Source organism: Clupea harengus, chromosome 10, assembly GCF_900700415.2.
Source record: "Clupea harengus chromosome 10, Ch_v2.0.2, whole genome shotgun sequence".
Classification (NCBI taxonomy): Eukaryota; Metazoa; Chordata; class Actinopteri; order Clupeiformes; family Clupeidae; genus Clupea; species Clupea harengus.
In genome coordinates this window covers 1,403,127-1,423,884 of record NC_045161.1, presented here as the reverse complement: position 1 = coordinate 1,423,884, position 20,758 = coordinate 1,403,127, and the positions used below count along the sequence as shown (strand labels likewise).

At 43.7% G+C, this 20,758-nt stretch overlaps 1 protein-coding gene across 1 annotated transcript in view; it reads left to right on the top strand.

Annotated features, from left to right (window-relative positions):
- Positions 1-4,431: 4,431 nt before the first annotated feature.
- Positions 4,432-20,758, top strand: part of LOC105904426 (nuclear factor 1 A-type) — an 18,911-nt gene continuing 2,584 nt past the window's right edge. The window contains exons 1-2 of the mRNA XM_031574811.2: positions 4,432-5,882; positions 11,758-12,286. Of these exons, the coding sequence (XP_031430671.2) occupies positions 5,856-5,882; positions 11,758-12,286 (556 nt within the window). The 5' untranslated portion in view covers positions 4,432-5,855. The remainder of the gene's footprint in view (positions 5,883-11,757; positions 12,287-20,758) is intronic.

The window sequence follows — 20,758 nt, the reverse complement described above, 5'->3', positions numbered from 1 at the left end:
TCTAAGCAGTGGTTTACATATATGTAATAAATGAAAACGAGCCCAGAGTCACTGAGTTATGCCCAATAACAGGCCTTAGCTGGTATAGTATAGAGACCATATTTAGCTTCCTCTCTTTAATGACATTGATTTAGGCTACTTTGTGCGTCATGTTTCATGGATGCTCGGTAGGTTAAAAAAGGCATAACGTAGATACCATTCAGTAAAACCAACTATCATCGTTAAGACTAACCAGACTCATACCACTTGAGTTGTAGCCTAGAGAGCCTCTGGTGGGATAAGTAGACTGGGATCCATCTCGGTAGTTGTGTATCATTTTACAACTCATAACCTACAGTTAATTGCATTTGCCCATCCCCACACAGCTCTAACGAACCCATTTACATATTTGGAATCTTAAGTTTGGACTGCGCAGAAGGTATTCTTCTGAGATAGTGACCTCAGCTGATGCAGACATTCATCTTTCCAGTGAGAAAGGGCAATCATGCAAATACGAGCTCAAAGCCTTGTTTCCCCAGCAACGAATGTTCTTGACTAACAAAGGCCAGATTGATCAGAATTCTATTTAGGTGATCCCTCATTGACAATGATCTCTTGAGAACAGCAAATGACGTTCCTGTGGTGCTGTTCAGTTATTAGGTGCTGAAAGGTGCTTGGTGATTGTAATGGATCTATGCAGTTGAGTAAATCGTGCTAATTATATTTATTAAGAGACTATGTTCTTTTTTCAGCTTTCGGAATCATCCATAGTCCTTAAGTAGTTGATTCCCCAGCTTCTATAACTAACTAGTGGTGTGTGATATTGGTGGTTGCCCCGTGAACTTTATGCTACTTCTACCAAATAGACATTTGACCTACTTTGCCCTCGTCTATATGGTATTCAAGTAAATGCATAGGTATTTGGGAGGAAATCTTAAAAACTGCTCCAGGTCTATTCTTGCTTGTAAGAATTGCTATAATTCAAAAGTTTAGCACACAGTTTATGTCCAGGTAAAAAAATGTGGCATGTATCACAATTAATAGGCTATATCATTAAAAAGGAACTACGATACACTTAAAATATTTTTTTATGGCTTGCCTATGTGTAACGCAATTTACAGAGACAGGTTCATTGCACATAGAGATCATGCCTGATGTAATGCTTCTGGGTGCGTATAGGCCTACAGGTGGGATTCAGTCATTCAGTCCATAGACTTACCATTACGGAGATGTGAACCACTGCAATTCAGAAAGTGTGTAGGCATTTTAGGGGGAAACTACGCTTGGAATAGCAATAGCTTGTACACTAACTCGAGTAGTTGTATTTTAAGGTTTAATGATAACATTACACTTACCGCATACTTACTTGCCTTCCGACGTGACATCTGAAGAGAGTGTCTACATTCACCAGCACACATAACAAGACCTACAATAGACACACACACACACACACAGCGTGTCAAGGCTAGTGGAAATCAGACCTTTACCTGTGGCTAATCGGGAAAGAAGCCGAGCCTCCAAAGCTTATGCCGTATGAACATATGACAGACCTTCATAGGTTGCTTGACATAAAGACAGAGAACATTTCGGAACCAAGTTAAATGTAGGCTGGTTTTATTAAAGTTTGCCAGTACACATTGGCATCTGTCACACATTTATTTATTAGCTCCAGTTTATTAGTCTAACTGAAATGAGGAAAAGTGCACTTTCCATTATCGAATCGCTACTAAATGTATCGTAGCCTGCTTCAAGCCTAATTTACTTCCTCCCATTGCTTAGTTTACGGTTGCCCGTGATTGTTTCTAAACCGTTGGTTGAGCAGTTTGCTGTTTACCTTAAAATAGACATGCTTAAAATATGGTTGCTGTGTTCTGTTTAATGTAGGCTACAGACGTTATTCATGTTTCAATAGCCTGAATGAGCAAGGTCTCCGCAGCCTCCCCCCTTCGGACAAGCGGTGGACGGCGGTGCGTACGCGCGATCCTGCCGCATAGAGCTCAGTCAAGGCTGGTGAAGGGGAATACGTTTCCTGTGGAAGAGCAGAACGCAGCCTGGGGTCGGTGAGCCACACGACTCCAGCTCTGATTTGCTAGTATGACTCCAGGAGGGGAGGACTTGGCGAGGGAGAGGTGGCGTGCAGTCGCCGCTGCTGTACTGCGTGGTAACTATGCAAATTGCAGCGATTGCGGAAATAAACAAGGGGAGTCGCTGAATCGATTGCAACTTTTGTCCTGAGTCTAACATACCAAGCCAAAGACAGTCAGAGAGAGTCTCGTCAGCCAGCCAGGTCTGTCCAGCTTGGATCGCTGTCAAGTATCAAGGAATGAAGAGAAATGCGCCTATTACTTTTCGGAATGAAACAAGCAAGAACATTATTAATTTGCCAACCCGCCTCTAATTTTTAATTTCATATTAAGTCTTCCCGGTATCTGATATGTTCATCAGGAAGTTCTAATAGTCTACTTTTTCATCATAAAAGCAAGGCTTGCTGAAATGAAGCACTCCGTCTCAACATTTTAAAGTTTAGCCACGTACTTTATGCAATGGTACGTGCACATTCCTACACTACATTCCTTATTATACATGAATGTATACTGAAAGATGTGTGCTTGCTCTATTGCAATTTTGTGATAAGCTACCTTGCGTTCTGTCTATCCGCTTTTACCAGCGATGAACCTTGTAGATGTTACGCCAATGCAGACATTGAGAAGCACCGTGGATTTGCACGTATAATACTCTAGTGCCCCGGGATGATTTAGTGCTGTGTCGGGATGAAATGTAGCCTATTACTAAATGGCAAAAGTACTCTGTGTCGTTAGACTATGTCTGGGCTCTGCAGAGTGCCTGAGTCGTTGAAATTAGCTACATTCCTGGACATTCATAGTGACGTGATTTTTGTCCAATAAAATAATCGTTAGCTTTAAAACCGCGGGCTCCGCCCAATCAGAAAAGAGCTTTGCATGCTACCAGGAGGTCGGACTTGCTATTTCAGCAGGTTAGTGTGAGTTGCAACAGAGAGATGCACCCCGACGCAGACTTTGGCAAACTTAACCTATGCTTTTGGATAGGTGCCATCTAATTGGTTGTAGGCTGTTCGTGGAGGATGGTATGCCACAGCAGAATGTTTTGATGTATTCTATTTAGTTTACCACAGGCTATTCTCATTATCTTTCTAATGGCTTCTCTTAAAAAATACAAAGGAATATGGTGTGTGGACAAGTCTTGAAGAAGATGTTCAACTCCACTTGATAACTCTTCCACTTCTATTTTATAATAAGTACTTCCATTTCCAGTTGATAATAAGTAGGCCTATGTATTGTTGTCCCGCACTCTGTAAGAATCTGCACTCGGCTCATGCGCTCAGATATCCAGGTGGTTGGCTATGCCAGCGCGGGTGTTTGGTTATGCCCAGACGTATCGCTTGCTCGAGAGGTGGAAAGGGGCTGGACAACAGAAAGGACGACTCTGTGACGGAGGTCGCTACCCTGGACAATGCCTAGGGGGCGCCCAGTTGACTTGTTTCTTACGGCTATTAACCAGAAATTGGCCAACATAATGTTGATTGTCAACCGTTTCTATAGACAAAATTGTCTTTCAATGGTTAGTCTGCTGCTAGCTGTATGGCTGTGATACGGAAATTCGATGGCATATGATATGTTATTCTGCAAACGCCAAAGGATGTTTCTGTTCGTCTAGTCCTTTCTTGGATACCATATGGTAGCCTATGCCTACTAAACGATCCATTTCAGAGACTTATATTCAATATCACCTCCTATACAGGCTAGGGCTCGTTTGGAGAGCAATACTCGTTGCCAGAATAGATTTGATACCATTCTATCAAAAGTACTACGTCTCTGGGAAGATACAATTATTTTTTGAGGTTTTGATGTCGTAGCTGGGCCTATTTTCTCTAACATTGTATTCATACTGATACATTATTTAGGGTAGAAGTGGATGTAGTAGCCTATTAATCAAAGAAAAAGACTAGCTAAACCCTAACCCTAAGGATTCGATCAATCTGACTGGCATGTAGTTTTTTAAGCAATAGGGGTTTGGTTGAGGTTAGCAGGGCACTCACTGTTGCATAACATGCATGTAGTCTTATATATCTGATTCTGCTCCCAATTTATGTGATGTGCATCTCAGTGCCTGGCCATATCGTCTTTGTTTTGTTATTTCAAATGATATGAGCATGTTTACCAAGTCTTACATCGCTCACCATGTTGCATCTGAGAAACACACAAGCTACTGTATTTACCTGTAGGCCTATTTATGGGTCTGTGTTAACTATTGGTGCCTCCCTAATAAACTAAACAATACATCACTATACCGCAGCCTCACAGATTTTAGGTTTGAGAATTATCGTAAAGGCTAAAAGCCGGTTGGCCAGACGAAGCAGTTGACGTCTACAAAATCAGTTGTATGATATAGACTACCTCAAGTGTGTGCTCTGATCTTCCTTGATCCACTCCCTCTCTAACCTAGCCGTTTCGGGGGTATGAAATGTGGTGTGTGAGAATATCCTGCTGTTCCTCTGATGTGAGGCACTGTCCCACACTACTCCTCTCATCTGCAAACGTTCGCCGTAATAATCCACGAATTAAATAAACACTATTTTAATAATAATTTAGTTTAAGAGACACTACGATTATACATACTCACTGTGATTCATGATTCGAGCACGCTAATATTTGTATCCTGCTCTGGACAGTGTCTATCTATGACAGTCTCTCTTTCAAAGATTAACTTAAAGGAACAAACCACAGTGCCATCTTATTGGTAGCCCGTCCTGTTTGTCCGTTAATTTACTTATATTTTACTATCTAGAGTAGCCAACTGAAATTCCCACACAATTGAAACGTTGGCGTTTCTTTCAAGAGACCGTGGATGGCGGTGGCGGAGCTACGATGATAGAGCAGCAAAGAGTTTGTCCTCCGGGCAGTGTGGATAAAAGTGAACTGTAGCCGGACGGGACTCGGTGAGGCGACAGTGTCGTCTCTGCTCTGTGTTGAATTGAATGGACACAGCTCGCCATTTCAGCTTCATTTTCTTTTAATCTCAGGTTGAAATAAACAGGAATTGCCAGTGAAGTGCCAGTTTTACAATACTCAACTATCTTGATTTTTAAGGATTTTAGCATTTTCCCGAGCCGTAGCCAGTCTTCCTTGTGCGTAAATCCGATAGACTGTGGACTCCACGGTAAAGCCAGACCACATGCCTGCAATGCTTTCGGCTGATGTGAACGTTCGAGTCGACCCTGAAGAGGAATGCTGTGCAGTTAATTTCAGAGTTTTTTCTAAAGAATCCAGAAGAATCCTTCACTGACAGTCGCTTTTTCGAATATGGGAGAAAACCACCGTTCAGCGATTAAGTAGTTTTCCTGCACCTTGTTTTGCCTAAAAAAATCTGTGCATTTTCCGGAACAGCTCTGTATCGGGACTTGTCTTTAAGTTGATCATGCCACTGATGAAAGTTACTCCCACTCCAGTGAAGGGGACTGCTCTGCGACTTTAACTGCAGAGCACAGTAAATATGTGCGGAGAGTGGACGCTGTAACTCGAGGCGGGGTTAAGGTTCAGCTCTATGGAGCGCTGAAACGTTGGTTGCAGTTCGTAGAGTTGGAAATGTGAAAGCAAGAAGCAGGGTTTATTTTTTTCCCTCTCTCCCTTCTCTCTGTCTCTCCTTTTTTTCTTTTCATACACACGGACACAACCATCACGCGTACACGGACACACATAGACTCTTCATACACCCCCACACATACACAAACACACATACACACACTCACACACACCAGCACATACATAAACACGCTGACTTGTAACAGTTATCCAAACATACACTCATACCTCACAAATTCAAGATAAACACCAGATATGTATTCGCCGCTATGTCTAACACAGGTAAGTGAGCATTTTGTTTGTATTTAACCTTATTTGTTGCATTTCTGCGTTCTCTCTCGTCGGGGCGGGACTGGCAATGTGAGGCTAACGTTGCTTAAGACAAGTAACTTTGTGTGCTGCGGCCGTTCCAGGTCTGACAGAGCCATCTGAACTAACTACCACATGGCGGATGGCGACCGCCTGGTACTGTACAGTACATGCAGCCTACACACGTATTTGTGTTTGTAAATCTGGGAACTCTTATGTTTGATTATTGACTACGGCAAAACACTACTTTTGTGCAGGACTTTGTCATCGCTGCATGTTAAGCTATGGTCTACACACTGAAAGAGACGGAAGGCGAAAACTGTTCATAGGAAGACTTTGTAGTTTCCATGTCCTGGATGTAAACGTTTGTTTCATGCCACATCTTACAGTATCAACAATCATTCTGCTGTTATATCCAAACATAGCGTAATGCACACACTTTCTCGCGTTTGTCAGTCGTTATTCATCTACTGACACAATTAGTTGCTCACCAGTATTTTGCCTGACTTGAACAGTAATTTGTCCAGGTGTCCAAGGCTCTTTGCCTCGATTTTGGTTCTTAAGAGCTGCTAGAATAACGGTGCATTTGATAAGCACCGAGACGTCGTCAAAACTCTTTGAGGAGTGGGAGTTTTATTGGCAACTAACTTTTCCCTGAACAACAGTTAGTTCAGCAAGATCTGTAGACTACTATTGTTTTATTTTTTACTCTTTGAAATTCCATGCAATGACAACGCAGGAACACAGTTTAGTGGCTTAACGTGTTTGATTTCTCAACTTTTTAATCCTTGGGAATCGACAGCTATTGTGCAACGCCTTTGATGAAGCCCATTTTGGATACAGGGTTTGTCATTAGACCCGTCAAGCATATGATTCAGTCGTATATTTGAGCAAGAAGAAAATTCGGTTTTAATGGTCGGTGTGTGTTTAAATTTGAAATATCATTTAGGTCAGCTCTCTGGGTCTCTAGCTTGCCCGGCTTTTCCAGCAGTGTCAGTAGTAGTTCGAAACGCATCTGTGGTTTAGGCCCCCGTCGCATTTGACAGAAGAAAAAATATTTAGAGACACTCTAAGTGTCTAAAACAAAAAAAAAATGACAGTGTGTTTGGTTAACAAGGGAAGGCTTGTGGCAGCTTTTGGTGTAGGGGCAGCAGTTTTTCCCGGGGTTGTACAGAATGGGCAAGCGCGGGGGTTAGGTAAGGTGACAGCTGCGGCTTTATTAGTTGTAAAAATAAACAAATAATATTCAGTTGCGTTCCATTGATCAGTGGTACATACCCAACATTCAAATTTACATTTACAAGTTACATCTTTATTTCATGCATTGCCTACTCGTAATGCATTTGTCAGAATGTGCATTACTTTTTAAATTGTACAGCTGTTGGGCAGTTAAAATCAATTTTTTCCCAAATTTCAGTCCTGCCTGCCCAGTCACAAACCATTTCTCACCACTGGATTCCTTACATACTTTTATTGTAAGTTAGAATGGAGTCCTTTTTGGAATTTGGCAAGAATTATACACCAGAGAAAATGCCTGTGTGCTGCAGCTGCATTAGTTTCACAGGGATCTGTCAAATCAGTTTGTGTGCAGCTGGACTAAAAGATGCGAAAACCGTCAACAGTAAAGTGGAAAACAAAAGGTAATGCAGACACAAATTAGGCAGATTATTGAATGGTGTATGACAAAGGCTATGTGAGGGAATGAAATATAAAAAATCAGTAAAATTACAAACAAACTCTATATCTGCATTTTATAAACATTGAGTGTTTATTTACGGTTTGTTTTCATTTTTGGAGTATGAATTGATCACAATGTATTCATAATTCATAATTCACAAAACGCTGAATAATTAGGCCTATACATTTCTTACCTTTCCACCTGACTCCTAATATCCTAATATTTCTTAAATGACCTCACACAGTTCTAACTGGAACAAGTTGTAAGTCCGTCTAACTAATGAGAAATGTATTTATGTCAAAATGAATTTATGTAAAATAGCAGGTATTATCAGTTGAGGTTCTTACTTAATTGTTATGGTGTACAATTACCTTCTTACAGTGAAATATTAAAGACTTTTTTCCTTTTAGTTAACTTGTAAAATAAGAGGAATATAGTCATGTTAATCCTGAAAGAAAGTCTTAATTCAAGCCGTGTGGGACAAATGAATGAAATACCCATATAATATAAAAAGTCATATTTTTCAAAGATTATGTGTCATTTCGGAGAAATGTGGAAAAATCAGGTCAAGAATGGCTTTGAATACTGGGCTGTCCATGATTGGACAGGTACAGTGGCAGTTTCCATTAACTGCTAATGTTTTTCTTTTATTTATAATTTATAATATACAAGGCAGTGATTTGTCTCTGGCAGGAGTTTTTATATTTCTAAAGTACTTTGTTCTTGCAGACGTGAGGTAGTTTTTTTTGAGGCCATGAGTCGATTCTAGAACAGTGGTTTAGATCTGAAGAGCGGTGTCTTCTGCACTTTTGTCCTGAGTGTTAAGGGCTCTTTCCACTGCTTCAAAAAGCTAGTTTCACTGCAGAGAGTGAGAGTGAGTATGAGTGTGAGTGTGAGTGTGAGAGTGAGTCTGAGTGTGCGAGGGATAGAACCGGCGCTCTGAGCAGAGTGTGAGTGTGAGTGTGCGAGGGGTAGAAGCGGCGCTCTGAGATGCCTTTCCCTCCCCAGCACTCCTCGCCCGTCCCAGCAGCCAGCCTCACACAGTCTGTAGCTGACTTTTATGGGAGAGACCGACCGCAACAAAAGGAGAAAGTGCTCGCTGTCGACTCCCTCGTAATTAATTCTCTGTGTTGTGGTGCTACAGAGCGGGTGTCAAAAGAGCAGGATTACCATCATTTGGATTTGAAATGACAGTTTTTTCTTCCTTTGGTGAGATGTTATCTGTGACCTGTTATTTGGGGGCATCACGTCTGTCACCAAGGTGCACGGAAGAACTTCACAGCTGGAAGTTAAGCTAAGATGAAGCATTTCATCAGCTTCTCTTTCACCACCGAATGACTCGCAGACACACACACACACACACACACACTGTGGCTCACATTGATATGTTCTCCTTGTATAAACATGGGAACGTGTCTGTTTGTGTGCCTGCAACTGAGTACTCTCAGAATTTAAAATGCCCTCTTCAGTTTAACGTCTGATCGGGTTTGATAGAATTATAGAATTTTTCACAGCAAATTCAAACAATGCTTAGGACAAGTAGTTCAGGCAAAATCCTCCAACGACAATGGATAAATATCTGCTCTTAAGGAAAGACATTTCAAAGAGTCTGGCTTAGGATGCTCAGTGTTGCTGAAGGCAGATAAGAAAATGAATTTACTGGATTTAATCCAAGATGAAAGAAACAATGCAATATGTGTGCCCCAAAGGCAGGGGAGTTAGCAGACAAAAAGGTTCTTGTCATTTTTGTTTATTTTTATGTATGCATTTTTATTAATATTTTTTTCTATTTGGTGTGAAGTGTTTTTATAGATTTTAAGTGCAGCACGTGCCGAAACACACATATATCCACACACACACACACACACACACACACACACACACACACACACACACACACACACACACACACACACACACATGCACACACACACACACACACTCACTCACTCCTCTCTTGCACATAGTCGGTCCTACTCACAGAATCCACACATACTCATAAAGTGAGAAATGTATCTAAATTTAAGAGACAGGGATATAGTTAGGATGTAAGACAGACTGTGGTGTTAGCTTGTACAGAGGTCTTTGAATTTTAGCTGAAATACATTTCTGAATTACAAACATAACATGGAAGTGATGCATTAGTGATTACGTGTTGCTCTGCAACAGTTAAGAATAAATCAGTAAATTCTAGCATGTTTGTTGGTACTGTTGATAATGTACTGCAGCTTGACTAAAGGTTTTGTGGAAAAGCATGATGCCAGACTAGTCTTTTGAAGCTTCATATCGATAGTTCCTGTCATAGTTGAGGCTGTTACTTCACTGGTGTGTTTTCGGATCAACACCCCTTATCTTTTCTACCGCTTCTAGCTTGTTTTCTTTGCTTTTGTTTGTTAGACCGCGAGCTTTGCTTGCTTTGTGGCGACTTTTGTGTTCAAGGGGCACACTGACGCAGCTGAGGCCTGTTGTATTTCACCTTAGATTTTAGACTCCTAGAACAACCTCGTTATTGGTGTGAGCCTAGGCAGTTTTGTGCTCTCTATACAGTTTTTAAAACAGGAACAGTGCAGTTAGAATGTGATTGTGGCATGCATTTTTTTTTTTTTTAAGGTTCGTGTGTGATTATTCAGAATATGTAATGGTGTTTTACTAGCTGGGGCATGTCTGTTGTCAACTGAAGTATAAATTACTATTGTCTTTGTAATGGCAGATTTGTGACATTTAGTTAGAAGATGTAGTTAGCGGATTTGGATGGAAAGAGACTATAAATAGTAGTTCAACGTATACATATATTTTAATATTTACCTATTTTGATTGGCTGTAAAGAACTATATACTGTACATGTTTATAGTTATAGATATGCTCTCATATATACTCATATATAACAAGCTAGTCGACAGATACCCTCGCCTGTCGTGTGGGAAATGTGTATCCGACATTTTTTTAAATAATTTTGGAGAAAGAAAAATGGCCATGTGTATAATCCTGTCAGAGGTTATTGTGACTCTGTCAGGATTGCATTTGGTTAAGTAACATGAGCCTGGTAAACTATATCTTTGCCCCAAACCACGCTCACCTCCTTTAGTTTTTGCATGTGGCAGGTGGAACCACCTCAAATCTGCACGGAAACACAGCAGTCCCCCGGTTCTTGTTTATACCCCCTCTTGCCTCTTGTCTTTGACGTAGGCCCAAAGGAAAATTGAATTGAAAACTAGGACTGTTTTTGGATGCTGTCTTTGCTTAAAGTGTGAGTGGAAGTGTGTCTGAGCATGTCTGTCTGTATATGGGTGTGTGTGTGTCTGTGTATATGTGTGTGTGTGTGTGTGTGTGTGTGTGTGTGTTGGGGGTTACATGGAGAAAGGATAAAAATAGACCGACAGCTTTCCCGCGCGGTTGTTGCTTTTTCTCGGTCCTGGCAGACCCCAGCAGACCTGCATTCTTGCCAGAGAGCCAAGATACGGCCTAGTCAGGCCCCTCTCCCTGCTCGCTCCCTCCCTCCATGCAGCTCACAAACACACTCGCGTTATCGTGTGCCGCTCTGCTAACGATGCCAAAGGAATGTTAAATATAAATACTCTCTTTTCAGACGTATGTTTGAGTATGTGTGTCAAAGTGTGGGCTAAAATTGAAAGCAAAGCTTAACATTGGAGATCAGGCTCTACTGATTTAGAGTAATATAAGAGAATGTATATATGCTGACAGGAATAAATGCTCTGATTACAAGCTTTCAGTGATTTATATGGATCTTAAATTTTGAGGCTTTGTATTTTAAATATTTTGTGTTTGGTATGTTGTACAGGATGTATGTTGTCTGTCTACACATTTATATGTCTATATATATTTGATCTTTTTTATAAGTCATTGCAACAAAACATGTCAGAAAAATGTGCACTCTGCAGCCGATATATTTATTTCATATATTTGATCCTTTTCGACAGTGGTACAGTAGGTAGAGAAGTCGTTTAGTAATCAGAAGGTTGCTAGTTCGATTCCCTGTCGAAGCGTCCTTGAGCAAGACACTGAACCCCTAATTGCTCCTGATGTGCAGTGTGCCATCAGTGTAAATGTAAAATGTGTATACATTGTAAGTCACACATATGTAAGTCGCTTTGGATAAAAGCGTCTGCTAAATGACTGAATGAATGTGAATGTAAATCTCTGTGTCTGCAGGATGAATTCCATCCCTTCATTGAAGCGCTGCTGCCTCACGTGCGAGCCTTCGCGTACACCTGGTTCAACCTGCAGGCCCGCAAGAGGAAGTACTTCAAGAAGCACGAGAAACGCATGAGCAAAGAAGAGGAGCGCGCCGTCAAGGACGAGCTGCTCGGCGAGAAGCCCGAGGTCAAGCAGAAGTGGGCCTCGCGTCTCCTCGCCAAGCTGCGCAAGGACATCCGGCCCGAGTTCCGCGAGGACTTCGTCTTAACCGTCACGGGCAAGAAGCCGCCGTGCTGTGTGCTGTCCAACCCCGACCAGAAAGGCAAGATGAGGCGGATCGATTGCCTCCGTCAGGCCGACAAAGTGTGGCGCCTGGACCTGGTCATGGTGATTTTGTTCAAAGGTATTCCACTGGAAAGCACGGACGGCGAGCGGCTAGTAAAGTCCCCGCAGTGCTCGAACCCGGGACTGTGCGTGCAGCCACACCACATAGGAGTTTCAGTGAAGGAGCTCGACCTCTACTTGGCCTACTTCGTGCATGCTGGTGAGTACCCCCTGTTTGCCAAGTCTTTCCTTTCCCTGTCTCTCTCTCTCTGTTGTCTTCACCTCGAGCTGATACATTGTTCCATACACAAACAGCACCACTAACATACAAACATACAAACATGAATTTTACCATTGGTTAGCTGAAAGCACCCATACTTATTCAATGTTTTAATTTCAATGTCGTACATAGAGTCCTAAAATCCTAAATTTGAAAGGGAACAATAGTCATAAGCAGAGACCAATGACATTTAGGAAGGTTTACACACCTCATCTCAATGTCTCTCACCTTCAGCAGAACCCTGCAAAGTTCAGCAGTTCTCTGTCTTCTAAGCGGGAACCAATGTTATCTGTGGCAGACACCCTTAATTTCATCTGCAGTCAATAAGGCAGCGGGCAGGTGGAGCGGAGCAGGGCATCCATGCCAAGACAGGCTCCCCGGCTGGTCATTCACTGGTCTAAGATGGGCCAGATTTTTTTGAAAAGTTGGCACAGGCCGAGCCTGTTATCTGAAACAAGGAAGAAAAGAGGAGAACGAAAGGAAAGCAATCATTTTCATTGTGAGAGAGATTGCCAGAGTGTGCCAAAAGCACGATTTCGTCAAATAAATGTCATGGTGATGAAACAGAGCTATTGAGTGGAGTGTATAGCGGTGTGGAAATCTTGTTGAATTATGAATTTTAGATATTTTAAAGTACATAACATTTAAGGGACTATTTTCATCGAACAGCTGTCTTGCATTTTTTACATAAGCGAATGAAATATTTTATAGATCCATATTGGTGTCAGAATTCTGACCAGGTCCCTTACGTAAAAGTGGGCAATTCTTTCCCCCACTCTTACCATGAGCAAGGTTGTGCTTTTTCCGTGAACTCCTGTCACTCACTTCTCTGTGAATAGCAGTCGGACAGAGAGAAGTCCGGTGCTGGCTTCTGATGGCGAAACTGCTAATGGGCAGGAGACAGCAGGGGATCTGTCTCGCCCTGACAGCAACACAAACACGGCCTTTCACTCACAAGGCACGGAGTGCGCTTTGTCTCGCGCAGTCAAAACTGAGCACCTTAATTACGCTCGTTTCCTCAGTGAAGCGGACTCTTTCACCACAACCTCCGCCAGTCAGTCAGACAAGGCCTGAGTAAGGCCTCTCTAGCGGGAGGGGAGGAGGGGGGGTGGGGGTGGGGGTTGTGCCTCTATGTGTTAGAGCCAGAGTTGTTCATTTTGGTAATGTGGAGGTGAAACTAGAGGAGCAGCGTTAAATGCCGTGCTGATAGAGATGCTGGGCCGAGGCTGAGTCTGAGGCCGAGCGGGGTGTTCTCAGACGGGAGGCAGAAGCACAGGGCTCCACTCGGGTCGGGTCGGGTCCGGAGGGGGAGCGTGTGAATCATCTTGACTTAGTCCGCCCACTACAGGCGAGCGAGCTCCTTTGAGCTTTTTGTCTGAACAAGTATGAGCAGCTCACCGTGTCTCTGCTCCTGCTCGGTCACAGCGACCCGCCGGAGTCCTGAGTTTTGATGTTCCGAAGCTCCATTCAGAGGCACTGCGCTCCTGCTAACATTCTAATCGCTCGCATTGGAGGGCTTTTTTTCACATTGGTCTCGGCCGTGAATAAGAGGTGTCAGCAAGAGAACAAGGAAATACAAAGCCGGGAGAGAAAGAGAGAGTGCCTGTCGAGTGTGGAGGTCTGCCCACTGTGGGGTTTACAGTCTCTGCCCTTCTCTCTCTCTCTCTCTCTCTTTCTCTCTCCCTCTCTCTCCCTCTCTCCCTCTCTCTCCCTCTCTCTTTCTCTCTCTTTCTCTCTCTTTCTCTCTCTCTGTCTACCTTCCACTCTTTGTCTCTCTCTCTCTCTGTCTTGTTCTTTCAACTCCTCCCGTAAGATCAGATTTCTTCTTGTGTCTTATTTAAGGCAGTGGAGCTCCCTTGATTAAAAGCCATCTAAAGAGAGCTGAGCCCATCCTCCGATGCCTAAGGTGGTGTTTTCTGAGGGCAGCTGATGCCAGTAATTAAAAGTGCCCCTCACTGCAGTCAGATTGGCTGGCAGAGTGGGCCTTGACCACTGCTCTTCTGCGATAACACCATCGATCTTGTTATCAACTTATAGCTCGGTTAGCCTTTAAAGCCACTATCAGGTTAATTAGTAATACACGAACACATTATGCTGCAATAATTAGCGATATCAAATTGGTTTGAACCCTCTCTCAGACTTCACGTGTCGGAGCTGTGACATTGTCCTTTACCTTCAGACAGTTTAAATAATGCAGTGACAATCAATGGTAATGAAAATGTAGCTTTTGAGTGCCATTTTGACTTGGCTTCGAGCGGGGGGAACATGTGTATTGTTTTAGCTTGAAGTGTGAAGATTGGACTCGTATATACAGATGTCACAAGGCCCTTTGGTGCGAAGCCAGCTGAGACACCCATGTCCAAAGTCATCGGTTGACGAGTCAGTCTGAGTTGTCTAGTATATACGCTGGTGTCCCACACTCACAAGGGTGGATCATGTGTCAACTCTAAGAACAATGTTGTGTCAAAGCTACCAGCACTACTACTACCTCCCATAGCAGGCAGTGAGTACAGGGCTCATTTACAAGCTCATTCTTCTGCCATTCAACTGGCGTCAGGATCACAGGAATGCTCCACACTAACCAAAGGTCGCAGCTTAAGATGTCAGGGTCGTGACCTTATCTTCCAGGCATTTGACCTCTAAGATAAACAAGCCACCTCATTAGGGTCTATTCAGGCGTGCACACCACTTTCGCTCAGTGGGGTGACCTTTGACATGGCTCTTAAAACAGGTGTCTTGGTTCAGGGGGGGGGGGGCGGTTTTGTTTGACTGAGTTAAGTTTCAGAGCTTTAAGTTTGGAAAGGGTTTTGCAGACTTCTTGTTGGATGTTTGCTTGATAAACAAAATGGCGCAGTGCTACATTGTTTGTGTACAGTCAATATAAACTATTCAATCCAATTCAATTAAACCTTATTTTTACAGTCCAATAACAATTTAAATTGTCTCATGGCGCTTTACAGAGCCTGAACCCCATAGAGCAAGCACTAAGGCAATGGTGACAAGGAAAAACCTTGGGCAGAACCCAGCTCGTAAGGGGGGACCCATCTTGGGGCCGGCTGGGTAGAGAAATATAAAGGGGGGGGGGGGGGGGGGGGACAGAAGGAAAAGAGAGAATCAGAAGCAAGCAGAAGAGTTCATACATGCATCAGGAAATCATGGTGCATGCAAGATTACATGATACACACACGATTGATAGTGGATCAAATTGGAGAGAGCCCGTATTTAAAGTAGTAGTTGAAGAACAGCTGAATGGGTATACAACGTGTTCACAATGCCAGCATGTAAATGTATTGTTCTTACAACATATAGAGGATGTTAATGAACTCATAGGACAGGGTTCTTCTTAATAGAATGAGCAGATGGTTGGGATTGTATTAGTAGAGAAGTGGTCCTACTGTAGGGAGAGAGAGACGAGAGACAAGTTAGTGCACCGATTAAAAAAGATAAGATAAAAAGATAAAAATTATAAAAATGACTTGTTACAGTAGCCAGACACCAGAGAGATGGCATAGAAATGAGGAAGAAGAAGATGTACAGCATGACGCATGAGAGGGCCTGGGCAGCCTAGGCCTATGGCGGCACAACTGTTGTATTCACTGTTGTCACTGAGGATTTATATTGTTGTTTATAATGGTGTATTTATAATTATTATAATTATTGTAAATGAGTGGATATGGAATTCTTTCATAATTTTTTTACAAACATATTTTTTTCACAAACTATCATTGGGATTCATGACTCTGATTTGGTTCTAGTGGTGTTTTAAAGTCTGTTTTTTGACTGGTGCGTCAGAGATTTGTTCAAGTTGACCAGAGGATTAGCTGCTCGGTTTAGCAGTGCTTGGTTTTCTGTGGTTTAGAAGGCCACGTGCAGGTGGTGTCTGTTACAGGAATGAAACTTCACGGTGAGCTGAGAAACCAAGTATATTAATGACCCAAATATAATCATAAAACCAAATATAATAACTATTTTCATTATTAAAATGTCTTTGCAAATTTGAGTTAGCAAACGGTACCGTTTTTAGTTAAAAAAAAAACTTTGTGAAGCCTTCATTGATGAGAGCAGGGGAGCTCTGCACCATAAAGCTGCTTAGGGTATGTTTACTGAGTGATACTCGTGTCACCCCTCTGTTGTTTCGCTGAGAGCCACACAATGAAAGGATATCGCTGGTCGTGAAAGATAACATGCCTGCGATAGGACCTATGTGAAAGTTTCCAGGCAAGTCGATAGATATTTATGTTACATTTACCTGGTGTGACCCCAGTGGAGATTAAACAAACTGTTTGTGCGTGTGGTGGACGTCTGCAAAGAGACCTGACCTATTTCCCCCCCTGAGCCTTTAAAGGGATTTGGTGCCTGTTGCCCTTCTGAACTAGTTAGCAGCTCTGATGATGTGTCTTTAAGGTGCCACCAGCTAACGTTCTGTCAGGAGTTATCAACATTGTTGTGTCTCACACAGTAAAGAGTGTTTGGCGTGTCGCACGTAAGGTCTCACGAAGCATGAACAACGTTTGTAGTGAAGGTGAAGGGAATCTGACAAAGGATATCACAAATGAGGATTTTCTCCTTCAAGTATCCCCCCCCTCCCCCCCTCCCCCCCACCCCAACCCTCCGCGGGGCACGAAACCAAATCTACCAATATCTCCTGTCTGACTTTTGGCCCGTCTCACATTACAGCCATTTTATATTTCCCTTTCTTTTCCACGGGGCGGAGAAATAACAACAATTGTGAGCTATTGAAGGCGAGTGTGGGCTAGACCACAGGCCTTTGTTGTGGCTGCTGCAGCACACATTGTGGTTCGGGAACACCCCTACCCCCCCCCCCCCCCCCACACCGCCTCATTTTGGGCTCTCCCTTCTGTGTAAATCCCACTAAACAGCACCAGTGCCTCAACAATGACCGTGTCCCTCATACTCTCTCACACACACACACTCACACACTCACACACTCACGCTCTGCCATTCATTAAAATCGAGGTTAGTGCCCATTCATAAAATAGAGACACATTGTCAGACGTTGGAAGTGAATTCACAATAAGTTTGGGTACAGTAGACACAGAGAGCCCGATCTGAAGCAATCCCTGCTCCTGGCGCTCACCCAGTGCACAGGGACTGGAGGGGAATGAGTGATGAAACACTGCACAGTCATTTTTAATATCATTTGATATGACCTCCTTTTGAACCATTTTTGCTGCAATTTTATTGGATTAAACAAAGCAGATAAGGTTTCAGATGGGAAATATTGTAAGGTTTGCGTGTGTGTGTGTGTGTGTGTGTGTGTGTGTGTGTGCGTGTGTGTGTGTGTGTGTGTGTGTGCGTGTGTGTGTGCGTGTGTGTGTGCGTGCGTGCGTGTGTGTGTGTGTGTGTGTGTGCGTGCGTGCGTTTTACAGTGCTGTTCCTCTGTGGGTACATTTCTCATAAACCTGATTGCACGGCAAATTCAGGTAATCCGTTTAATGTCTATTGTTGGTTGTTGATCTCTCTCTGCAGATTTGGAACATATTCTCCTGCTCCAGACAGGAGGTTTTAGACATTTATAATCATGAAATGAAACAAACAAACAAACAAAAATACAGTTGTTTACATTTGTCTAATCTTTCAGTGACCATCCACTCTTTTCAGTACTGGTTTTTCTTTCTTTTGTTGATTTGTTTTCTTCCTTTCTTTCTTTCTTTCTTTCTTTCTCAGAGATACAGAGCTGCTTTATGCATTTAGAAGTGTAAAGTACATCTGATGAGATTAAGAGAATACATATGTCAAATCAATGTCTTACATTTTTGAGTCAAGTAAAAATGCTAAACACCCGTCTGGAAGCCAGGGAACTCTGGTGGGTTCTGTGTCCTGTTCGAGCCCCTTCACCCAGGGACCAGGGTAGAGGTCCTGGCCACTGCCTGTCTTAATAGTGGAGTGGGGCCTTTTACGGATGTTCTGTTCATACCTTTGCAGAAGAAATAAATGCATAGGGTGGTATGACCTTTGCTTTATATGCATCTCTCTGCAGGTTTTGTCTGTTTAGCCATGAGGAAAAAAAGCAATGGCAGTTCAGAAGAATGCCTATCCTTGTAGGTCGCCCTGTTTTACAGGAAGCGTTAACAGGAATTCATATTTCCACATGGTATATGTGTTCCTCCCGGAGAGCAGATTATTTTTCCCTCCAAATCCAAAAAAATGTGCTAAGTTCCCAAGGTGCAGTGCGAGAAGAGACGCCCCTAATGGGCAGGCAGGCAGGCAGGCAGGCAGGCAGGCAGGCAGGCAGGCAGGCAGGCAGGCAGGCAGGCAGGCAGGCAGGCAGGCAGGCAGGCAGGCAGGCAGGCAGGCAGGCAGGCAGGCAGGCAGGCAGGCAGGCATCACAGGAGTGGAACGTAGACGTCTCTTGAATTTTAGAGCCCGAGCTTTTGGCAACCTTCTGAGAAAGGGCCCTTTGTATCCGCATGCCATTCAACAAGAGGCCCATTGTCTTAAGCCTCCGCTAGCAGCCAGCTAGCCCCTTGCTCCGTCTGTATTGGGAGATCTTTGATTGTATTAAGGCCTGATGAGGCCTGTGTTCTGAATGGTGGGCAGACGGCTCATGTGCGCCACAGGCTTGCCACGACGGCGAGAAGGGGGGATGGGAGGAGGAGGCGGCGAGAGAACTGTGTGAGAGATCTAATTACCCTACCGCTTCTCCCTCTCTCCGCCTCTCTCTCTCTCTCTCTCTCTCTCTCTCTCACTGTCTGTGTCTCTCCTATCATTCTGCTTTGCATGAGAAACACACAGACATCATGGAACACTGCTCTTCTTCCCGCCCTTTTCCTCTGATGTGGGACGTGGCCCCTGTGTCCCGCTCTTGTCACGTCTCATTCAAGTGTGTCGAAGAGTGTAATGAAACCGCTGCCAGTGCAAAATGAGCCTCAGATGCAAGGATGAAGAGCTGAAGCTCAATCTGATCATTTCAGATGAATGATAACCTCTTCATTTTTTTTTTAGAAATGGGATGGAACTCTAAATTCTCTTAATGAGTTCTGTACATTTGAAAAGTCTTCATCTCTTGGCACTCACTGTAGAGGGGACCCAGATCACACACACACACACACACACACACACACACACACACACACACACACACACACACACACACACACACACACACACACACTCACTGTAGAGGGGACCCAGATCAGTGGTATTTGCCCTGTTTCCATCTGTCTTTTTTTTTCCCTTTTTGGTTAAATGTCAATTCCTCCACCTCTTTATTGAAGCTGCCCCCTGGAATGTTCTGGAGAAGGAGACTGTCCTGTTGTAAAAGACACTTACCATCCTCTCTTGGCTCTTAGCAACACGGAGCGCCTCTCTCCCTCTCTCCCTCTCTCCCTCTCTCCCTTCCCCCTACCACCCTCTCTCCCATTCCTACTCCTCCCACCTCCCTCTCCTCTCTGCTGGGTCTCCCCCCCCCCCCCCCCCCCCCCCCCCAGTCTGGCTGCATGGCTCGTCCCCGTCCCTGGCCTGCAGGCTGAGATGGATTGCAGATGGATGTGCTGTGCTGATGGAATGTTGATCTATTTTGCCTGGGTGATAATGTCGATGATTTTGCCATGTGTGATTGTGTGTGTGTGTGTGTGTGTGTGATTGTGTGCATCGCTTTCAGATCATGAAGTGGTAATAGATCAATAAAGTAGCTGGTGTGTTTTTGTCTTTCCAAAAGCACCAGTCCGTGACCTGTTTGTGTGCCAGGCCCCCTGTTTGAGATTTCACTAACTCACCGTTACTTACAACACAACTATTGTTTTTTAGGCATCAGCGTTGATCAAATCACACCAGTGAAAATTCAAATCACAAATGTTGTAGTTTGAAACAGATTGCATCTATCTGTCTCCGTCTCCGTCTGTCAGCTCAGTGATTTGAAAGGTTGCGCTCGGTGCCAAGGGGGAGTGTGCGTCGATCTTTGCGGTTCAGAAGCGGGCCGTTTTTATTGTGTGCAGGAGCCATTTGGGAGGGAGTTTGAGAGGAGCGCACAGACATGAAACAGGACAGCTGTGCTTGTCTGTGGGGGAAACACTACAGATGGTGAGAGAAATGGAAAATAAACTACTGCATGGCTGCTGAAATATAGAAGAAGGGCGAGGGGTTTGCTGCTGAACGGGAGCTTCTCACATGGTGTATGTGTGCGTGTGTGTTCATGTATATGTGTGTGTGTGTGTGTGACAGGAATAACATTAGTATTTTTTTGTGTGTGCTGTGTTGTAGGGAATATGTTGCCTCAATTGCTTGTCTGCCATGACACCCTTTAAGCCCATCTGTCATTCAGCTGCGGTTCCATTGGCAGCTGTGGGGATTCACCCCAGCTAAACGCCATAGACCTGCTTTTCAAACACATGGTCCGTTTGATCACACTCCATGTCCACAGTGACAGTGTTAATACTCATACACTTACAA